The sequence below is a fragment of the Cyprinodon tularosa genome, unplaced genomic scaffold, assembly GCF_016077235.1.
Source record: "Cyprinodon tularosa strain WSP-4 unplaced genomic scaffold, ASM1607723v1 ctg1000, whole genome shotgun sequence".
Lineage (NCBI taxonomy): Eukaryota > Metazoa > Chordata > Actinopteri > Cyprinodontiformes > Cyprinodontidae > Cyprinodon > Cyprinodon tularosa.
Genome location: NW_024037784.1, coordinates 163,925 through 179,249, shown reverse-complemented (window position 1 = coordinate 179,249; position 15,325 = coordinate 163,925). Strand labels below are relative to the sequence as shown.

Here is a 15,325-nt window from a genome sequence, read left to right as displayed (position 1 = left end):
CAAATTAAAAGATATGCTTGATTGTTAACACAGACAATGACAATAGTACTAATAAATTTTATCTTAGCATTATTGAATTTGAAGCTATTAAATAGCTTCAGATGAAATCTCTCTATGAGAGAAACAATAATCTTCACTTTTGGATTGTTATGTTAAAAGAGTCAGAATATGATGCTAAGAATTTATTCTCTTTTTTTGTTATTTAACTTGGTTTGATTAAAGCAAATAATAAAAACATATATATTAATTACGTACAGCTTGTTAAACTTGGTTCCTTCTTTCAGATTCAACCAAATCCATATTGAAACCCTTTGATGCTGTTTTTAACAGAAGGAGGGCCCCCAATCAGATTCTACTTAGGCCCCTTTATAACCGGGGGCTACAAACATAGCAAGGATCATATGGAAAGCTCTTTACTGCCATTAAACATTTGGAACCATGGAGTTTTATATGGAATATTTAATTTGTACATCAAAGGTTCTCTTATTGTTTGTACAACATAAACATTTTCCCTTAAGCATCTGACTGACAGCAAATGAGCAATTACTTGACTTTTTAAAATATAGTTGTTCATAAAATGTACAGCTATTTGTTTTCAGTCTGCTATTATTTTTAATTACCAGAAGTGAAACTATATAAAAAGTGATTTAGAGGGATTCAGAGTCCAAATATTGACTTCAGATCTCTAGAAAGTCTTCCAAAGATAACAAGAGTGCTTCTTTGCACAGTTTAATGATCCTAGGTTTGATTCCTGGCCTAGGAATGGAGTTTGCATGTTCTCCTTAAGCATGCCTGGGTTCTCTCTGGGTACTCCAGCTTCTTCGCAGAGTCCAAAAACGTGGCTGTTAGGTTGATTGGGGTCTATGTGTTGTCCTTGGGGGTTTGTGCATGGTTCTGAGTCTCTGTATTTCCCTGCAATATACCCGTTACCTTTCCAAGGTGCCTTTCACCATAGACTGCTGGAGATAGGCACCAGCTCCAACAAGACCCCGACAGGACAAGCGAAAGAAGATGGATGGAAGGGCGGTTCTCTGATTCTGATATAAAATGTTTAGTTAAATAAATGATCAGACAGAAGCTTTTCCTCTAGTTGACGATTAATTGCTCTGTCCTTCCCCTGCTCTCCTTCTTGCAGGTTTTTACTCTTAGTGCTTGAGTTTGTTTGAGGTGTACATTTTTAAGAGTTACTCATTAACACCAATCATAATAGTTTAAAGTGAGTCTGTGTCGATCCAAACCAACTTTCAGTCACACAACTGTAGGCTGTTTCTCTTTCTTTTAATGCCATGTTGTTGTCCAGACTTCTGGTGCTGCTCGTCTCCTGTGGGAGGGAGCTGCATGAAGCCCAGGGTTGCTGCACAAGACAGTCAGCATCTCTTCATTTTCAGCAGGAAGCATCGTAAACAATGCTTTTAAGAAAATAAATAAAGCTCACAGATTAGTTTACTCTTACACTTTAGAGGAAGTTTTAACAGCTTTTGAATACTTTTGAGTTTTTTATTAATGGTTTGAAATAAAGCATTAACCAACTCCTGGGTTTAAACTAAAGCCTGGAGAACAATCATTGCTGAAGTAAGCTGATGTCAACAGCAACATATTATGTAAGAACTGTTTCTTTAATTTACATTGTTGTCCAAGTTCTCCTGCAAACCACGACAGGTTTTACTTCCTACTATTGGAATCATGTTTGTCTTCATGGTTTTAGAGTTTAAACAAGATAACGGACTCTGGGAGCTCTGATCGGTCTGGCCCATCCCTGTAGGCATCACCGCTGCTCAGAGATCAGACAAATGAACCATTAGGCCGGAAAGCACAGGAGCTCTGTTTACTTTACTGACAGACTGATTCACACCCTTCATTCACCAGTCGTGTCTAATCTGAAACACCCTAAACTTGGCTGGTATTCACATTCAGCTCTCTGAGAAGCAAAGAGGCGAAGGAACTTTCTGGATTTACAGCTTTTTGTCATTAATAGGAAGATTAGTTGGTGAACCTGTAATTCTGGCTCCACTGTTATGTAAGGAACAGGGTTTGGCAATTAGAAGACCAGTTTGTTTGTCTTATCATAAGGATTATAAAATGTAGTGATAAGACATGAGCCAGAGATAGTTGGTTGACAACATTTTACTTCAAAGTTAAGACAAATAAAATGATTATTTTTCCTTCTTTGGTAAACCATAGTTTGTGAGTGTTCACCTGTTGCAGGTACGCCCTCCACCTCCACCACAAGAGGAAGAGAAGGAGGAGGGGCGGGTGGACTGGATATTCCTGCCGGGTTTGGAGAGGAAGGAGCTAAAGGGGAGGAACCTTGCAGACGGCATGGCAACACACACCTTCATAAAGTCTGCGGCACACCCGGCCTGCGGCCTCAGTTCGCCTGTCCTCTAACACACCAGCTACAGCTCCCCTGCAGTCATGCTCAGCCTCATCAAATTTCCACGAGTCTTCAGCATCAATCAGGTGCCCAAAGTAAGTTCACTACACATCTTCTCAAGTTTAACTGATTTCATCTCTTTTCAGTAACCTGAATCAGAACGGGGAATTGTTGTTGAATCTAAATTATCTATAACATCTGTTTTCCTTGTTATTCCTATTTATTCTAGCATGGTGCTTTATTTTCTGGTCATATTAAAATCAAAGTGTCCAGAAGAAAATGTTTGGGTTGAGTGTAAGCCATATTTATAGAGGATAAACCTTTATATCTAGTTTCAGAGTAATTTTGTTGAGACAGGCAGATTTTTGGACTAATTAGAGTATATACTATATGCTGTTTAGAGTTTATCAGTCTCATATGCAGGATAAAATATATTTTCGTTGGATTTGTGGGCTGAACAGAAGGAATGAAATAGGTTTCTCGAATTTTCTAAGCCACCCAAGCTGTAAACAATGTTGTTTGTTTTCTGTTTGAAGGTTTTCCATGAGGACAGCATCATTTCTGGGTATCGGCACCCTCGGAGCTCAGCTACTGACTGCATCCTCAGCCTCTTCCAGATGACCAATGAGACGCTCAACATCTGGACCCACTTTTTACCCACCTGGTAAGCTGGAAAATATTTTTAACAAAGCTTTATTCACACACAGGACCAGTTATTCATACTCAATTACAGGATTAAGCTTCAGTGATTCTGTGAAACTGTGTACCAAAAATGACAGTTTGACCAGATATTGTTTAACTGTATCAAAAAGATGAAGAGATTATATAATGCGAAACACCCAAAATGTGTTTACATCATGAGAGAGGAATCTCACACATCCTGTAAAACCTGTAGGCCAAAGACATGCCTTACATAATATCACCTTTTTCTTTTTTCACAAGAAAAATCTTTAGGTTCTCACCTTCTACCTTCGTTTATATTTCATTTTTATTTAAACTTTCTTGTGCTTGTTTATCTCCGTGCTGCACAACAAGTATCTTTTAGTTTTCTCCATGCATATAGTTTTCTTGGGACAACAATGTGTCTGTCATCAGTGTAACGTGAGCCAGACTGAACATACTGACAGGTTTGTTTTGAGGTCATTATCCCAGCAACCATGTGGGTCTCCCCTTTGCTTTACGGTGTTTCCCTGACATGCCACAAATGTTTAACATTAAGGGAATCCCTCTAAGCTTATGCAGCTTTATTATGGGGATTTAATTTGCTTTAATTTGAATTTGAAATCAAAGAAAAGCAAATCAGGTTAATGTATCAGGAGTAAAATGATAATAAAATGAAAGTCCTCAATCTGCATTGAAAATAATAACTGGCTATGATGTGGGCTTCATTTTAAGAAATATATAAAAATAAAGAAAAAAATAAATAAAAGGAAAGTGGGCAAGTAACATTGAAAAGATGATGCCTTGACAATCTTATCTATAAAAAATCGTACATCATTCAATTTCACAACTGCATATAAAAAGCTGATACTAAACACTTTATAAATCTACTAGAAAAAAATTATAACCCTCCATTTATGGATGTTTTAAATAATGATTACAATACATCATCAGTATTTTTAAGGTGAACTTAAACTAACCTTTTCCAGACTCACTTGATTTAAAAAAGCTACAGAATATAAGAAAGCAGTACAGAGGTCCTCTATCTAAATAATAATACAAGACAATATAAGACTAGTTCAGGTTTTATATCAATAAAATGTTTATAAAACACACCTACTGTCCAAAAGACGCACAAGTAAAAGGACAGCAGTCGTATTAAGTTATAGAAGGCCCTCTTCTCAAATATTTTAGTTAGAGCAATATATCGAAACTTTCTATGAATGCTATATGCTTTATGTTTTGTCTTGTTTTAAAGACGGTCATTGCATGTCAACTTTTCCCTTTATGATCCTGTTAATTTATCCACTGAAGAAATAATCTCCTGAGCTTCATAGTTTTTCAGTAATTTATTCAAACATGCTTAAAAAGGCACCAAAATCCTTTCTTTAGTTTCTGTCCCCTGCTTTGTTCAACATAATACTTGGATATTTTCCAGATGTGCAGTTGCGTTCACCTTGCCTCTGCGTTAACGTGAGTATTTTAGAGCTACTGCTGAGATTAGTGCCCCCTGTGGCCTCGCTTCACTTCCTCCCAACCGAGATGCAAGTAGTTTTGGCTGCACCGTCCAGAAGAAACGGAGAGGGTGTGTTTATCTACATGTTTGTGCGAGGTTGTAGGTCTGTTTGGAATATTGTGAAGACACATGGGTGTTTGTGTCAAGGGGGAGGTGTAGTTCTAAAGGCTTGGCACTAATGAGCAGGTCTGCGCTTCAGGCTTCCATGCGTTTTGCCACAATTAGTTAACTACTTGGTGACAGGGAAACACTGAACACAAAGCACGCCCCTGCCTCCTGGTCAGACCTGCTTGTTTGTGTGGTGCTCTTTGCTGCTATAAAACTGACTGGGGCTGATAAAATACAGTTTAATTGAGGGATAATAATTCATTACTTTACAAAGAGATATTTTCCTCTGAGGGAACAACGTCTACTAATCATTTGAATGTTTTCTGTTTAAAAGGTGAATTTATTGCAATATTTTTTAAGGCTGTTTTCTTCCTAAGGAGCCAACTCTCCTTAGTGTTTGTAATTTATCTGGTGTAAAAGTCGTATTTCAATCCCTGAGCAAACAGAATGAAACAAATTATGTATTTTAGCACATTACTTTGTAATTACCTGCTGCTATGCTGAGGACTAGAAGGAAGAAGTCTGTTTATACTATACTCACACCCACATTTGAAGACAACTACCAAAATGTCAAGCACCAAATGTTAATACACCCCTTTAATTTTTCCTTCTGTATATAATTCCTGTTATTCATGTCACTAATCCAGAACTATTCAACATGATAACTTATTATGAAAGCATATTTCTCCCACAATATCCTGATAATGTTCTTTATGAGGTATTATTCCATTTCCTTTTAGGTGTTTGTTCTTATTTTAATCAGAATTTCAGTGTCTTTGTTTTATTTTTAGGTTGATCAGTGTCTCAGAAAGATTAGTTAATAATCAATTGATTTCTATTAGCCACAATTTAAAGTACAAGCAAGTAACTGCACTATATCTTCAGTAAGAAAACTATAATACTGCCACCTCCCTGCTTTACAGGTGTTTAGTTTGGTCTATCTTTTAATTGTAGCATAATGTGATCTGAAAGAATAAAATTTTGGATTTTAGGATTTTGAGTTCTGTTAAAATGGCTGAGCATTTTATTATTTTGATAAATAAAATCTGTAAATCTTATGCATCCTATTGTTTCTCCTTGTGCTTTATTCTTTCAATTTAGATGTCAGTTTCCACGCAACATTTTCCCATGTAAACGGTAATGTTAAAAAAGGTTACTACTTTTAGTCTTCTAACAGCGTGTAAAGTGAAAATGAACTATTTCTTAATATTTTAACAGAGGTAAGAGGATTTTAAAGAACACTGTATTGATGTCACAGTATTTTCATTCATATCTCCAGAATACACTCTTGTGCAAAAGCATTTTTTCTAGCTTTGAATCTAATGTAATATTTTTCTTAGAGTGTTGCAGAAACCTCAATTTTTTTTAATACTTGTCTTTTGTGGATTATCGTTGCAGTTGGGATTTCTCTCATAAAAGAAGAAAAGTCATGTTTTGTTTTTTTGTTTTTTTTGTGGCAGGTACTTCCTGTGGAAGCTGGTGACAGTGGTGCTGATGCAGCAGGGATGGCAGGACACCTTCACCTGGCCTCTGCTGGTCTTCCTCTTCTCCTGCTGCATCTATCCCTTGGCATCCAGCTGTGCACACACCTTTAGCACCATGTCAGTGCGGGCACGCCACATCTGCTTCTTTTTTGATTATGGGGCGCTCAGTCTTTACAGCCTGGGTAAGTGCTTCCCTACTATTGCCTACAAATAGTATTTTATTTTTTATCTTTTAACTCCTTTAAACTCTTTTAATTTTTCTAAGGTTTTATATGGTTTAATTTTTTCTATAAGCTATTGTGCCTTTTGGGACAATAAAGGGATTTTCTATTCTATTCTTTTCTAAAAATGAAAGGATAACGGTTTATCTTAGAGATCCCGATGAATAAACTGCTTTTTATTTATTTATTTAATTGTGATTAATACTAAAACAACCTCTCGATTAAACATTATATTGTAAGGGACTAACCAGGAACATTTCAGAATATCAGAAGTGTTTGCATTTAATCTATTTTCAGATTTTCAAAGGTTGCTATATAGCTACACTATTGTCTCTCATTTTTAAGACCTTTTATTTCTGATTCTTAGCATTGATTCTGTGCTGTTGCAGGGTCTGCAATTGTTTATTCCTTTTACATTTTCCCCGACAAGTGGTTGAACAGCACCTTTCACCAGTGGTACATTCCCATCGCCATGGCCAACACCATCGTCTGCACCATCCTGGCCTGTTACTCCAGGTGCAATAAAGAAATTATTTATTACTCATGATACTGATATTGTTTTTTATCAGGAGCTAGAAAATTTCAGCTCTATTCTTGAGCCAATGGAAAATCCTATCATCAATAGACGCACATGTTAATGACCTTCATATCAACATTATTACCCTCATCTCTCCCTGTCATTTAGGCTCGGTCTTCCGTTCCTGCAGTATAACCATGATGTTGTTAAAAGGTAAAGATATTTTACACCTGTTGTGTTTCGAAAATGTTTTTACACCCTTTAAATCCTCCTAAAGAAACAGGCGGCTGCCTTCTAGAAATTTCTGCTGGTTTGTCAGCCTGCATTCCAGCAGGTATCTGTTGGATCTGTTCACGTGATTCTGTTCAATGAAATAGGTGTTGGTTGGCAGCGATCGTAGGTCCCCGCCCTAAACTGGCCCGTGCAGTTTCACCTGGGCAGGTCAAACAAACAAGCAGCGGTTAAACACCTTGTGTAACAACCTGACTCAATCAGTTTATTGTGAGAAAATCAAAGCCTCTACTGGTTTATAACTGTTAAACGTTCCAAATATGTACAAATCAAAGTTGTTAATAGTGATGAATACATCGGGTGTAAAAAGTGACCTTTGAATATCATGTTTGATCTTAACCAGTCTCTCAATAAATTCTCATTATCATGGTGATAATGAGCAGCTCATAATCAGGGTAATTTTAGTGCACTATTTTAAAACATATTTTTTTAATTCTTTTTTTCCAGATTACCTGAGAGTCCAAAGTTCAGCAAATTCTTTCGGATCCTTGCCTTTGCATACCCCTACCTGTTTGACAACATTCCTCTCTTCTACAGGGTACAGCAGCTATCCTCCACATTTGTATTTAGCTTAGCCCCTTTGCCAATTATTCAATTCAGACTTTCTGTATTGATAGAACAAGAGATTTCTGATTGCAAGTAGATAGCTTTAATTCAGAGAAGTATAACATTTAAATGTGTTCTCTTGCTCAATAGTACGAAACCTTCACTACTCTTTCAATACTGATTCAGCATTAGTTTATTTATGTTTGTATTTAAAAACTAGCATCTTAGAAAAACGTCAGCTTAAGCCTCATGAAGACATATAAACATGCTCAACTTGCTTTAGTTTGTTTGCTGATATCATATGTGTCATGTTCCCAGGTGTTTCTATGCACTGGGGAGGGCTGCACTGACAACGACACCAACATGCTCCACTATAAACACATTGCCTTGGCTTTCATCACTGGCTTTTTGTTTGCCATGCGCTTCCCTGAGCGTTTGGCACCTGGCAGCTTCGACTACATTGGTAAGATTCCTCTGCAGTGCAGTCATTGGTGTCACATTTATATCAAGTTGCTGCAGAAATCTCTAACAGATTAGACAGATGATTTTTTTTTTTGTATAGTGCATTTGGATTCACTCCTGACCTCTACTTTAAAACTCAATATACAGAATAGTTCACTAAACAAGCAGAGAAAGAAAGTCTTAGATTGAGGACATTTGAGAAGAATACTTAAAAGTGCAAGCTAAGCAAAACGCCATTGTTTAGAGAACAACTACATATTATGTTTTGAACAGACACCTGTGCAACAAGATATACGTTTTTTTATTGTAAAATGTTTTTTTAAGGCAGGGTTTAAATTAAATTGTGTTTTTTCATATTATTCATGTTTATAACACAGAGTATATTAAAAAATATTAAAATATACAAAAAAAAAAAAAAGCGACAGTTTGAATGAAAAAATGGTTGGGCAAAGAAAATAAGTTTTTAACAAAATTATGGAAATTGGGTAAATACAATCTAAGCCTTTAGACGTAAATAGAGCTTACAAATAAGTAATTAAAGGTATAATGGAGGATTTTCACCAATTTTGAAAAGACCCGCCCTCTACACTTAAGAAAAAAATTCACAAGCACAACCCCTTACCTATTCCCGGGGATGCCTATTAAACCTGTGCGAGAGCGTGCACGGGCCCATTTCTCATATTTTTCGTACAAAACTAAAGGGATAAACAGGTATTGACTATGGGTATGCTGGTCTGACCAGGTATGCTCATCTAACAGAACACCGGTAAGTGAAAATGGGGACAAGCATGTAGGATGGCCTGATGTAAACATATCAGCCAGGCTTGGACTGGTTATCTGTGATACTGGTCCTAATTTCAGTGTGCAAAATTAATTCATACCGGCCCCAAAACTTATTCCTCTGCCGAAGCACCTTCCCGTGACAGTAAATAACTCAAGGATCTCAAGAAGTAATACAATGTTAACTACCTAAATGATGCATGCAGTATATATAGGCCTTCCTTGTCATGCACATCTTTGTGATGGTTGGCATATGGTGTAATTTTCTATTTCTTCAAAATGTAAAATCCTTGCAACAAACTAAATTATAATAAACGAAACTAATGCTTTCTTTAAACCAAATGACCATGTTATTCTTATACTAGGTGAATTTATGTTAGAATATTTAGCAAAGATACGTTGCTGTGCATGATGGGCTTGCATCTAAAGGCTAACGTTTCCCGTCTTATTTGCATTGTGGCCACGTCGGGATGTTTCCCAATCTGGCAGTTTAGGATGGCCGTCTATGGATAGAAAATATTTTTCTCTTTAGATTTATGGCCTAAGAGATCAATAGACTTTGGTTCAAATGGGGCGAGATTTCGTATACCCAGGTGGTTTATGAACATCTTTTGGCCTGGAAAACGTTAGTCAGTGACATCTGGCACCCCTGATGATGTGGTGAGTGTGGACGTTACGCAGCAACAGTCACTGTGGCGTCCATGTTAATAACTAGTAAAACCGCATTATAGAAGTCTTGGTGATGGTTGTTGTGTGATGCTTGAAGATAGATCGGTTAATCCACAATGTGACGCACACGATTGACTGGGGGGGGGCAAAAATCTTTCCCAGTCTGAGCCTGATATCAGCAGACTGATTGACAATTAGCAGGACCACTTATTTTGGTGATCCACCTGGAAAAAGAACATCCTCCACTATAGCTTTAAATACTTAATGATGACAATACTCAGCAAGGAGGATAAAGGTGCCTGGTATGCACACATTTCTCACAACGGCATATAAAAGAGTTGATGCAATTCTCAGAGTAGATATATAAATCAAATATTAATCATTCATAATACTGAAGCACTCAGTAGGGAATTGAGTCATTGCTGCTTTGATTTTACAACCACCTGTTTTATATGAGATTAAGGAGATTAAGAACATGCTCACTGTAAAACAATCTCATGTTTTCTCTCTTCTGGGTTAAACATTGTGAGGAAATGTTAATGCACAACTGCTGGATTTCTTTCCAGCTACCTCCAATCATAACAGCGGTGAATCATTTATTGTGCAGTGAAGGTCACAAGTAATTTCTCAAATGTGACTCGGCTGCTCCCTCTACAGGTCACAGCCACCAGCTCTTCCATGTGTGCGCCATCATAGGCACCCACTTCCAAATGCTGGCCGTGGAGCAGGACCTGGTGATGAGACGCTCCTGGCTCACCGTTAACTCCATCCCCATCTCGTTTGCTAACTCAGTGGGTCCAGCGCTGCTCTGTGTGGTGCTGAATTTGATCATCATCTTGCTCTTCAGTCTGCCTCTTCTCTCTGCTCCAGCATGCCAAGAAAGCAAGCGTGAAAAAGATAAAAAGAAACAGGCAACCAAGCACTGCTCCTGCTACTAAACCTTAAGTTAGAAGAATAAGTGACTGGAGGAAAAACAAAGAAATGGTGTAAAAGTATTCAGCTGTGATAGCCACTCAAAGTATTCAAGAGCTGAGCTGAAAATCAAAGAACACATTAAGCAATAAGCTGAAATGCAGTGAGCACTGTAATTAATTCAACTGTTTCTGTGGAAACTTGTTCTTGTATAGAGCTACAGGTGCAGCAGGTTGGCTGTAATATGTGTAGCTCCTTCGTATGTTTGTACAGATGTTATTTTTTACTGAGTTTTCTGAGTGCCGTGCAGGTGGTGAATGAAGAGACTGCAGGGGACGACAATGATGTCAAGTTCCTAATTCCATTTTAATATTGAACTCAGCTAAAGGCTGAGATAGTCACTTTAAGTTTTCATGTTCCTAACACTTCTTCTTCAATCGTTTAGATGGCACTGCTGAATGTTTGGTTTTTGAGGTTGAATTATCAGCATAGTGACGGCCTCATAAGTGGTGTGGTAACAGATGTTGCTGAAACTCTTAACCAAGGATATTGTCATAAGATTCATGTGTTCATTTACTTGGAAAATGCTGCAATTTCTTGTTTGTTTTGTTTTGAAAAAAGATGTAAAAAGTATTTAAGTGAACAGTTATTTATTGTAGGTTTTCCAGATAAAATTCTTACCTCACCTGAATTTCTATCTTTGGATAACTTTCTGTGGTTTGTTAAACTAATGTCATTGTACCAGTTAAAACCTTTTAAAGCTAATAAACCAAGCAGAGCTGCTTATATCTGTGATTTATTGTCAGATGCTTGAATTTAGGTTACTTCTCTGCATGGGAGAGGTTTTCTGGGCTGGTATAATGGGGGAAAAACCAAATGGCCAGTAGTTTTATGAAATTTATTACTGTACTATTATAACCCAGATTAATTGCTTTCACAAGTGGAGCAGTATGGCTATTGCCGTAGTGTTCCGCTTAATTAATGCATATAAATAGCTTTATTATAATTCATGCAGGGAATTTACAGATTATATGGACACTGAAATTGGAAAGTGGAACAGGAAAGGAAAAACAGGAAAAAGGACAAAAGATGAAAGAAAGGAAATAAAAGGCAGACAATGATAAAGCGTCTTAAGTGTGCTTCGTCACCTGCAAAGAGAGATGTAAAAAGAACAGCACAACCAATGGATATAGTATAAGAGACACAATAAAGTAACACCTTGATACTATCGCTGAAGTCTAAGTAGTATTTAATCTGACATGTATGCTGTGGTAGCTGAAGATAAGAATATGGGCTTTTTGTATGGAAGTGAATCTCTAAATACCTGGAACCAAGCACCTGTAGTTGGTTGTTAGAGCACACTTGTGCATGTAAAGTTTATCCAAAGGAAAAATGCTCATTAGTGGTTGTGGAGAGCTAAAGACATCTGTTTAAAAAAAAAGGATTTTAAAACAGATTTAAAGCAACTTAGGGTTTCAGACCTTTTGCAGCCTTGTGGGAGTTTGTTCCAGGTAAGTCAAACATGAACGCTATTTCACAGACGCAATTTGTTAAAGATAATAAAGAGATTATATGGATTTTAAAGTACTTTTGGAAATTTCCTTTATTCAATTTAATTATAATTTCAGGCCTTGGCTGTAATTCAACAAGCAAGAGTTCCTTCTTGCTTGACAGCAAAGTCATATTTAAATGTAGACTATTTTGATTTATGAATAAAAACATCTGTGCAACTACAAGTTTCACGGGAATTCTCAGGTAAATACGCTTTATAAAACAGTAACTTAAAGATACACTATGCAACCGGTGTTGATTTTCCAGTGAGGCTCCCCCCAGAGGGCGAAAGTAAAAGTGCACTGTCGTAAATATGCACAGCTGTTCTCCTGGTTTCTCCGTCAAGCCAGGCGCGGTTGTTTTGAGCTTAGCAGACAGGCGAACGCAACGAATGACTAAGCATCTGACGTGCGTGACGTGCCGCAAACGCGCTACTGCTCGAGATGGAAAAATTAAATTTTTGCTGCTCGAAGTGCCGCGTCAACCAATCAGAGAAGCTGATCTGGGAGCTGGCAGGGAGAGAGAGGCACAACGCTGATAATCAGAGCGCTATGATCACTCCTCTTAAACAGTTTATTGACGCCTAAATTAACTTAAAATGCAGAAATCTGCCGGCAGAATATGTTCGCTTTTATTATCCTGCTGCCTGCAGTTTGGATTATTTAGATGAAAAACACCTACCAGCTGCCGCGGTGAACCGCGAGGAGGCGACCCGGCCAGAGGCTGCTGATGAAGGGATTCCTACTGTCGGCGCACCGCTGGTATGTGGGGGTCTGAGTTGCTCCGACAGAAAAAATATTGTAAGGCAGGATGATAATCTGAATGAACTGACTGCACTGATTACGTTTTCAGGTGTATTTTCTCACTTAAAAACATATTAAAACTACTTTATTCCCACTGATCACAGCAAATATAGCTGCAAGGCAGAGAAAGGATAGTGAAGCTCCGCCCATTGCGCCTCAGACACACTTTTGCACCGCGCAGCCAGAGCAGCAAAGCTGCTTCAGCCGCGCGTCAGAACTAACTGGTACAAGCAGTAAAAATTAAGCAGCAGATGCGATTTTGCTGCTTTTGCTGCGTCCGGTGTGAAAGCAGCACGAGCATGCTTTAACTGGGGGGTGTAGCAGTTCTCGCCGTAAAGCAAGACCGACTCTCGCGAGACTTCTGAGCCTGTGGGTGCGGGTCGGTGCTCCTGCAATTGCAAGTGCGGTATTTCCCCCACAGACCACCACGGCGGCCGAGAATACCTTTGTTCAACCTGAAATGACTCATTTAATCATCCATAACGTTATGGAACACATTAATTAACTGAAAAATGTTGCATAGTGTGCCTTTAACATATAAAGCAATGATATTAAAGTCCTCTAAATTTATTTTTTTCTCATGCAGATGTTGCTCTATATTCTGTTCTCCTCAACTATCTGCTAGATAGTAATTCTGTTTTCACACAAACCTAATATCTAGAAAAAATTATATAACAGGACCTCAATATTTCAATATTTCTAAACCTCAAGTAACATTACTAATGTCTAAACCAGCGATCCCCAACCACCGATCGGGGACCGATACGACGATCAGAGTCTGAGTGATGTTTTATTTTTAAAAATATAAAAAATTGCGGTATTCTCTCCCAATTACATCAGTCGGTGCAACTGTGCCTCTTGACACAGGGTAATTCAGTTCAAGACTCATCCTATCTATAACATCCTATCTTTGTGAAGCGGGATTTTCTGCGGTTACAGCGACCAAAGCAAAGCTACGGAGCAGACTGGACATCAGGAGCACACTTCGTGTGTTATTGTCTCTGGCTTGTTGTGAGTTTTATTTTTATGCTGTTTGAATTTGATTTTATGCCAGTCGTATTATTTTACTTGATGGTATTGACTGAATATATATTTCAGATGTCTCAAATGCATTTCTTCCTAGTTAAAATGAACATTTCAGATATCCAAAATAACACTGAAAATAGCACATCTGACAGTTTAAGGTTTACGGACCTAAATTTAAGACATTCAGTTTTATGAGTCTAGCTTCCTCTCTGTAGATTTGAAAGCAGCAATGGCGCCAGTGATAGTTTAATTGACAAAATGGAAAGAAAATGAAATGGGTTTGTCCTCAGCCAGGGGATTTGTGGTGACAGAAAGCGTCTTGCAGGAGAAACTTCAACAGAAAGTGTTTCAAAAGCAGAAATTCTTATCATGTTTGCCTCCATTTTACTTTAGTATGGTGTCCGATGGTGTCATGAAGCGGGAATAATGAATCCTGGGTGCAGTGATCAAAAATGTCTGACTCATACGTTGCATCAATAATCAGTTACATAAAAGCAGTCATTTCTAATTTAGATAGGAACAACTAAAATGTTACTACTACAAATGTAGTTGTAGATATCTGTAAAGACATTTGTAGTAGTAAAAATATATCTTAGATGTCAAGAATTGGATTTCTGGATATCTGTAATGTTATATGAATTTTTGATAATTGAAATAGTAATTATGACTAGCAGTAGGAATTACATTTCAAATATCTGAATTTTTTGTTTAGGATAAAATAATTTTATTTCAGATATCTGAATTTTTTATTTTAGATAAAATAATTTTATTTCAGATATCTGAAATATTCAGTTTGACTAGGAAGATATGCGTTTGAGACATCTGGATTACATATTAAGTCAAGCCAATTAAATTTCAATACAGCCTGCCATACCTGCCCAAGAAAGGTTGTCTGTTTTATTTGACCAATAATTCTCTGTGTTTAAGCAAAAGATAATAATCATGATCGCATCTGCATCCGTGAAGTACGCCAAGAGATTGTTAGAAAACAATCCTTACAAAAACTCTGAAGTCGCCTCCACTGCTCACAAGGGAACCACCAATGAGAATAAGGAGGCAGATTATCTAAAACCATCCCTTGAGAAACACCATCCATCAACTGGGAGTCAAACAGAACCTGCCAGGAAATGCTGGAGAGATTCTGACCTGCCTAAAGCTCACATAAAAGGTATAGCCAGAAACATTGAGACCAGACCCACAACCTCCAAGGAAGCTCTAAATCAGCCCAATTGCTGCTGCATTATGAGAGGAATGGACTGCTCTCCTTCACCTACACAGGAAAATATTGAAGAAGATAGTTCTTCAGACGAAGATTATTTTTTTCCGTCTAAACCGGCTGCAATGGAAGGCATTGTACAGAGAAACCGGTGGACATATTCAGACCCACGTAGAGCTGAACCAGAAT

The 15,325-nt window shown here is 37.7% G+C and overlaps 1 protein-coding gene across 1 annotated transcript; it reads left to right on the top strand.

Moving 5' to 3' along the window:
- The first annotated feature begins 2,217 nt into the window (after nucleotides 1–2,217).
- Nucleotides 2,218–11,335, top strand: LOC119776773 (membrane progestin receptor gamma-B-like). The gene is made up of 8 exons (XM_038275403.1): nucleotides 2,218–2,469; nucleotides 2,911–3,038; nucleotides 6,119–6,324; nucleotides 6,753–6,879; nucleotides 7,049–7,093; nucleotides 7,619–7,709; nucleotides 8,036–8,180; nucleotides 10,286–11,335. Exons 1-8 carry the CDS (start codon nucleotides 2,416–2,418, stop codon nucleotides 10,564–10,566), a joined length of 1,077 nt encoding a protein of 358 aa, XP_038131331.1. The 5' UTR covers nucleotides 2,218–2,415; the 3' UTR covers nucleotides 10,567–11,335.
- Nucleotides 11,336–15,325: the final 3,990 nt, after the last annotated feature.

What these genes read in the sequence shown, in the direction of transcription:
- LOC119776773 (XM_038275403.1), top strand. Translation starts at nt 2,416, where the DNA reads ATGCTCAGCCTCATCAAATTTCCACGAGTCTTCAGCATCAATCAGGTG. An exon ending in GCTCAGTCTTTACAGCCTGG is followed by an intron (nt 6,325 to 6,752) that starts GTAAGTGCTTCC and finishes GTGCTGTTGCAG; the next exon opens with GGTCTGCAATTGTTTATTCC. An exon ending in ACATTCCTCTCTTCTACAGG is followed by an intron (nt 7,710 to 8,035) that starts GTACAGCAGCTA and finishes TCATGTTCCCAG; the next exon opens with GTGTTTCTATGCACTGGGGA.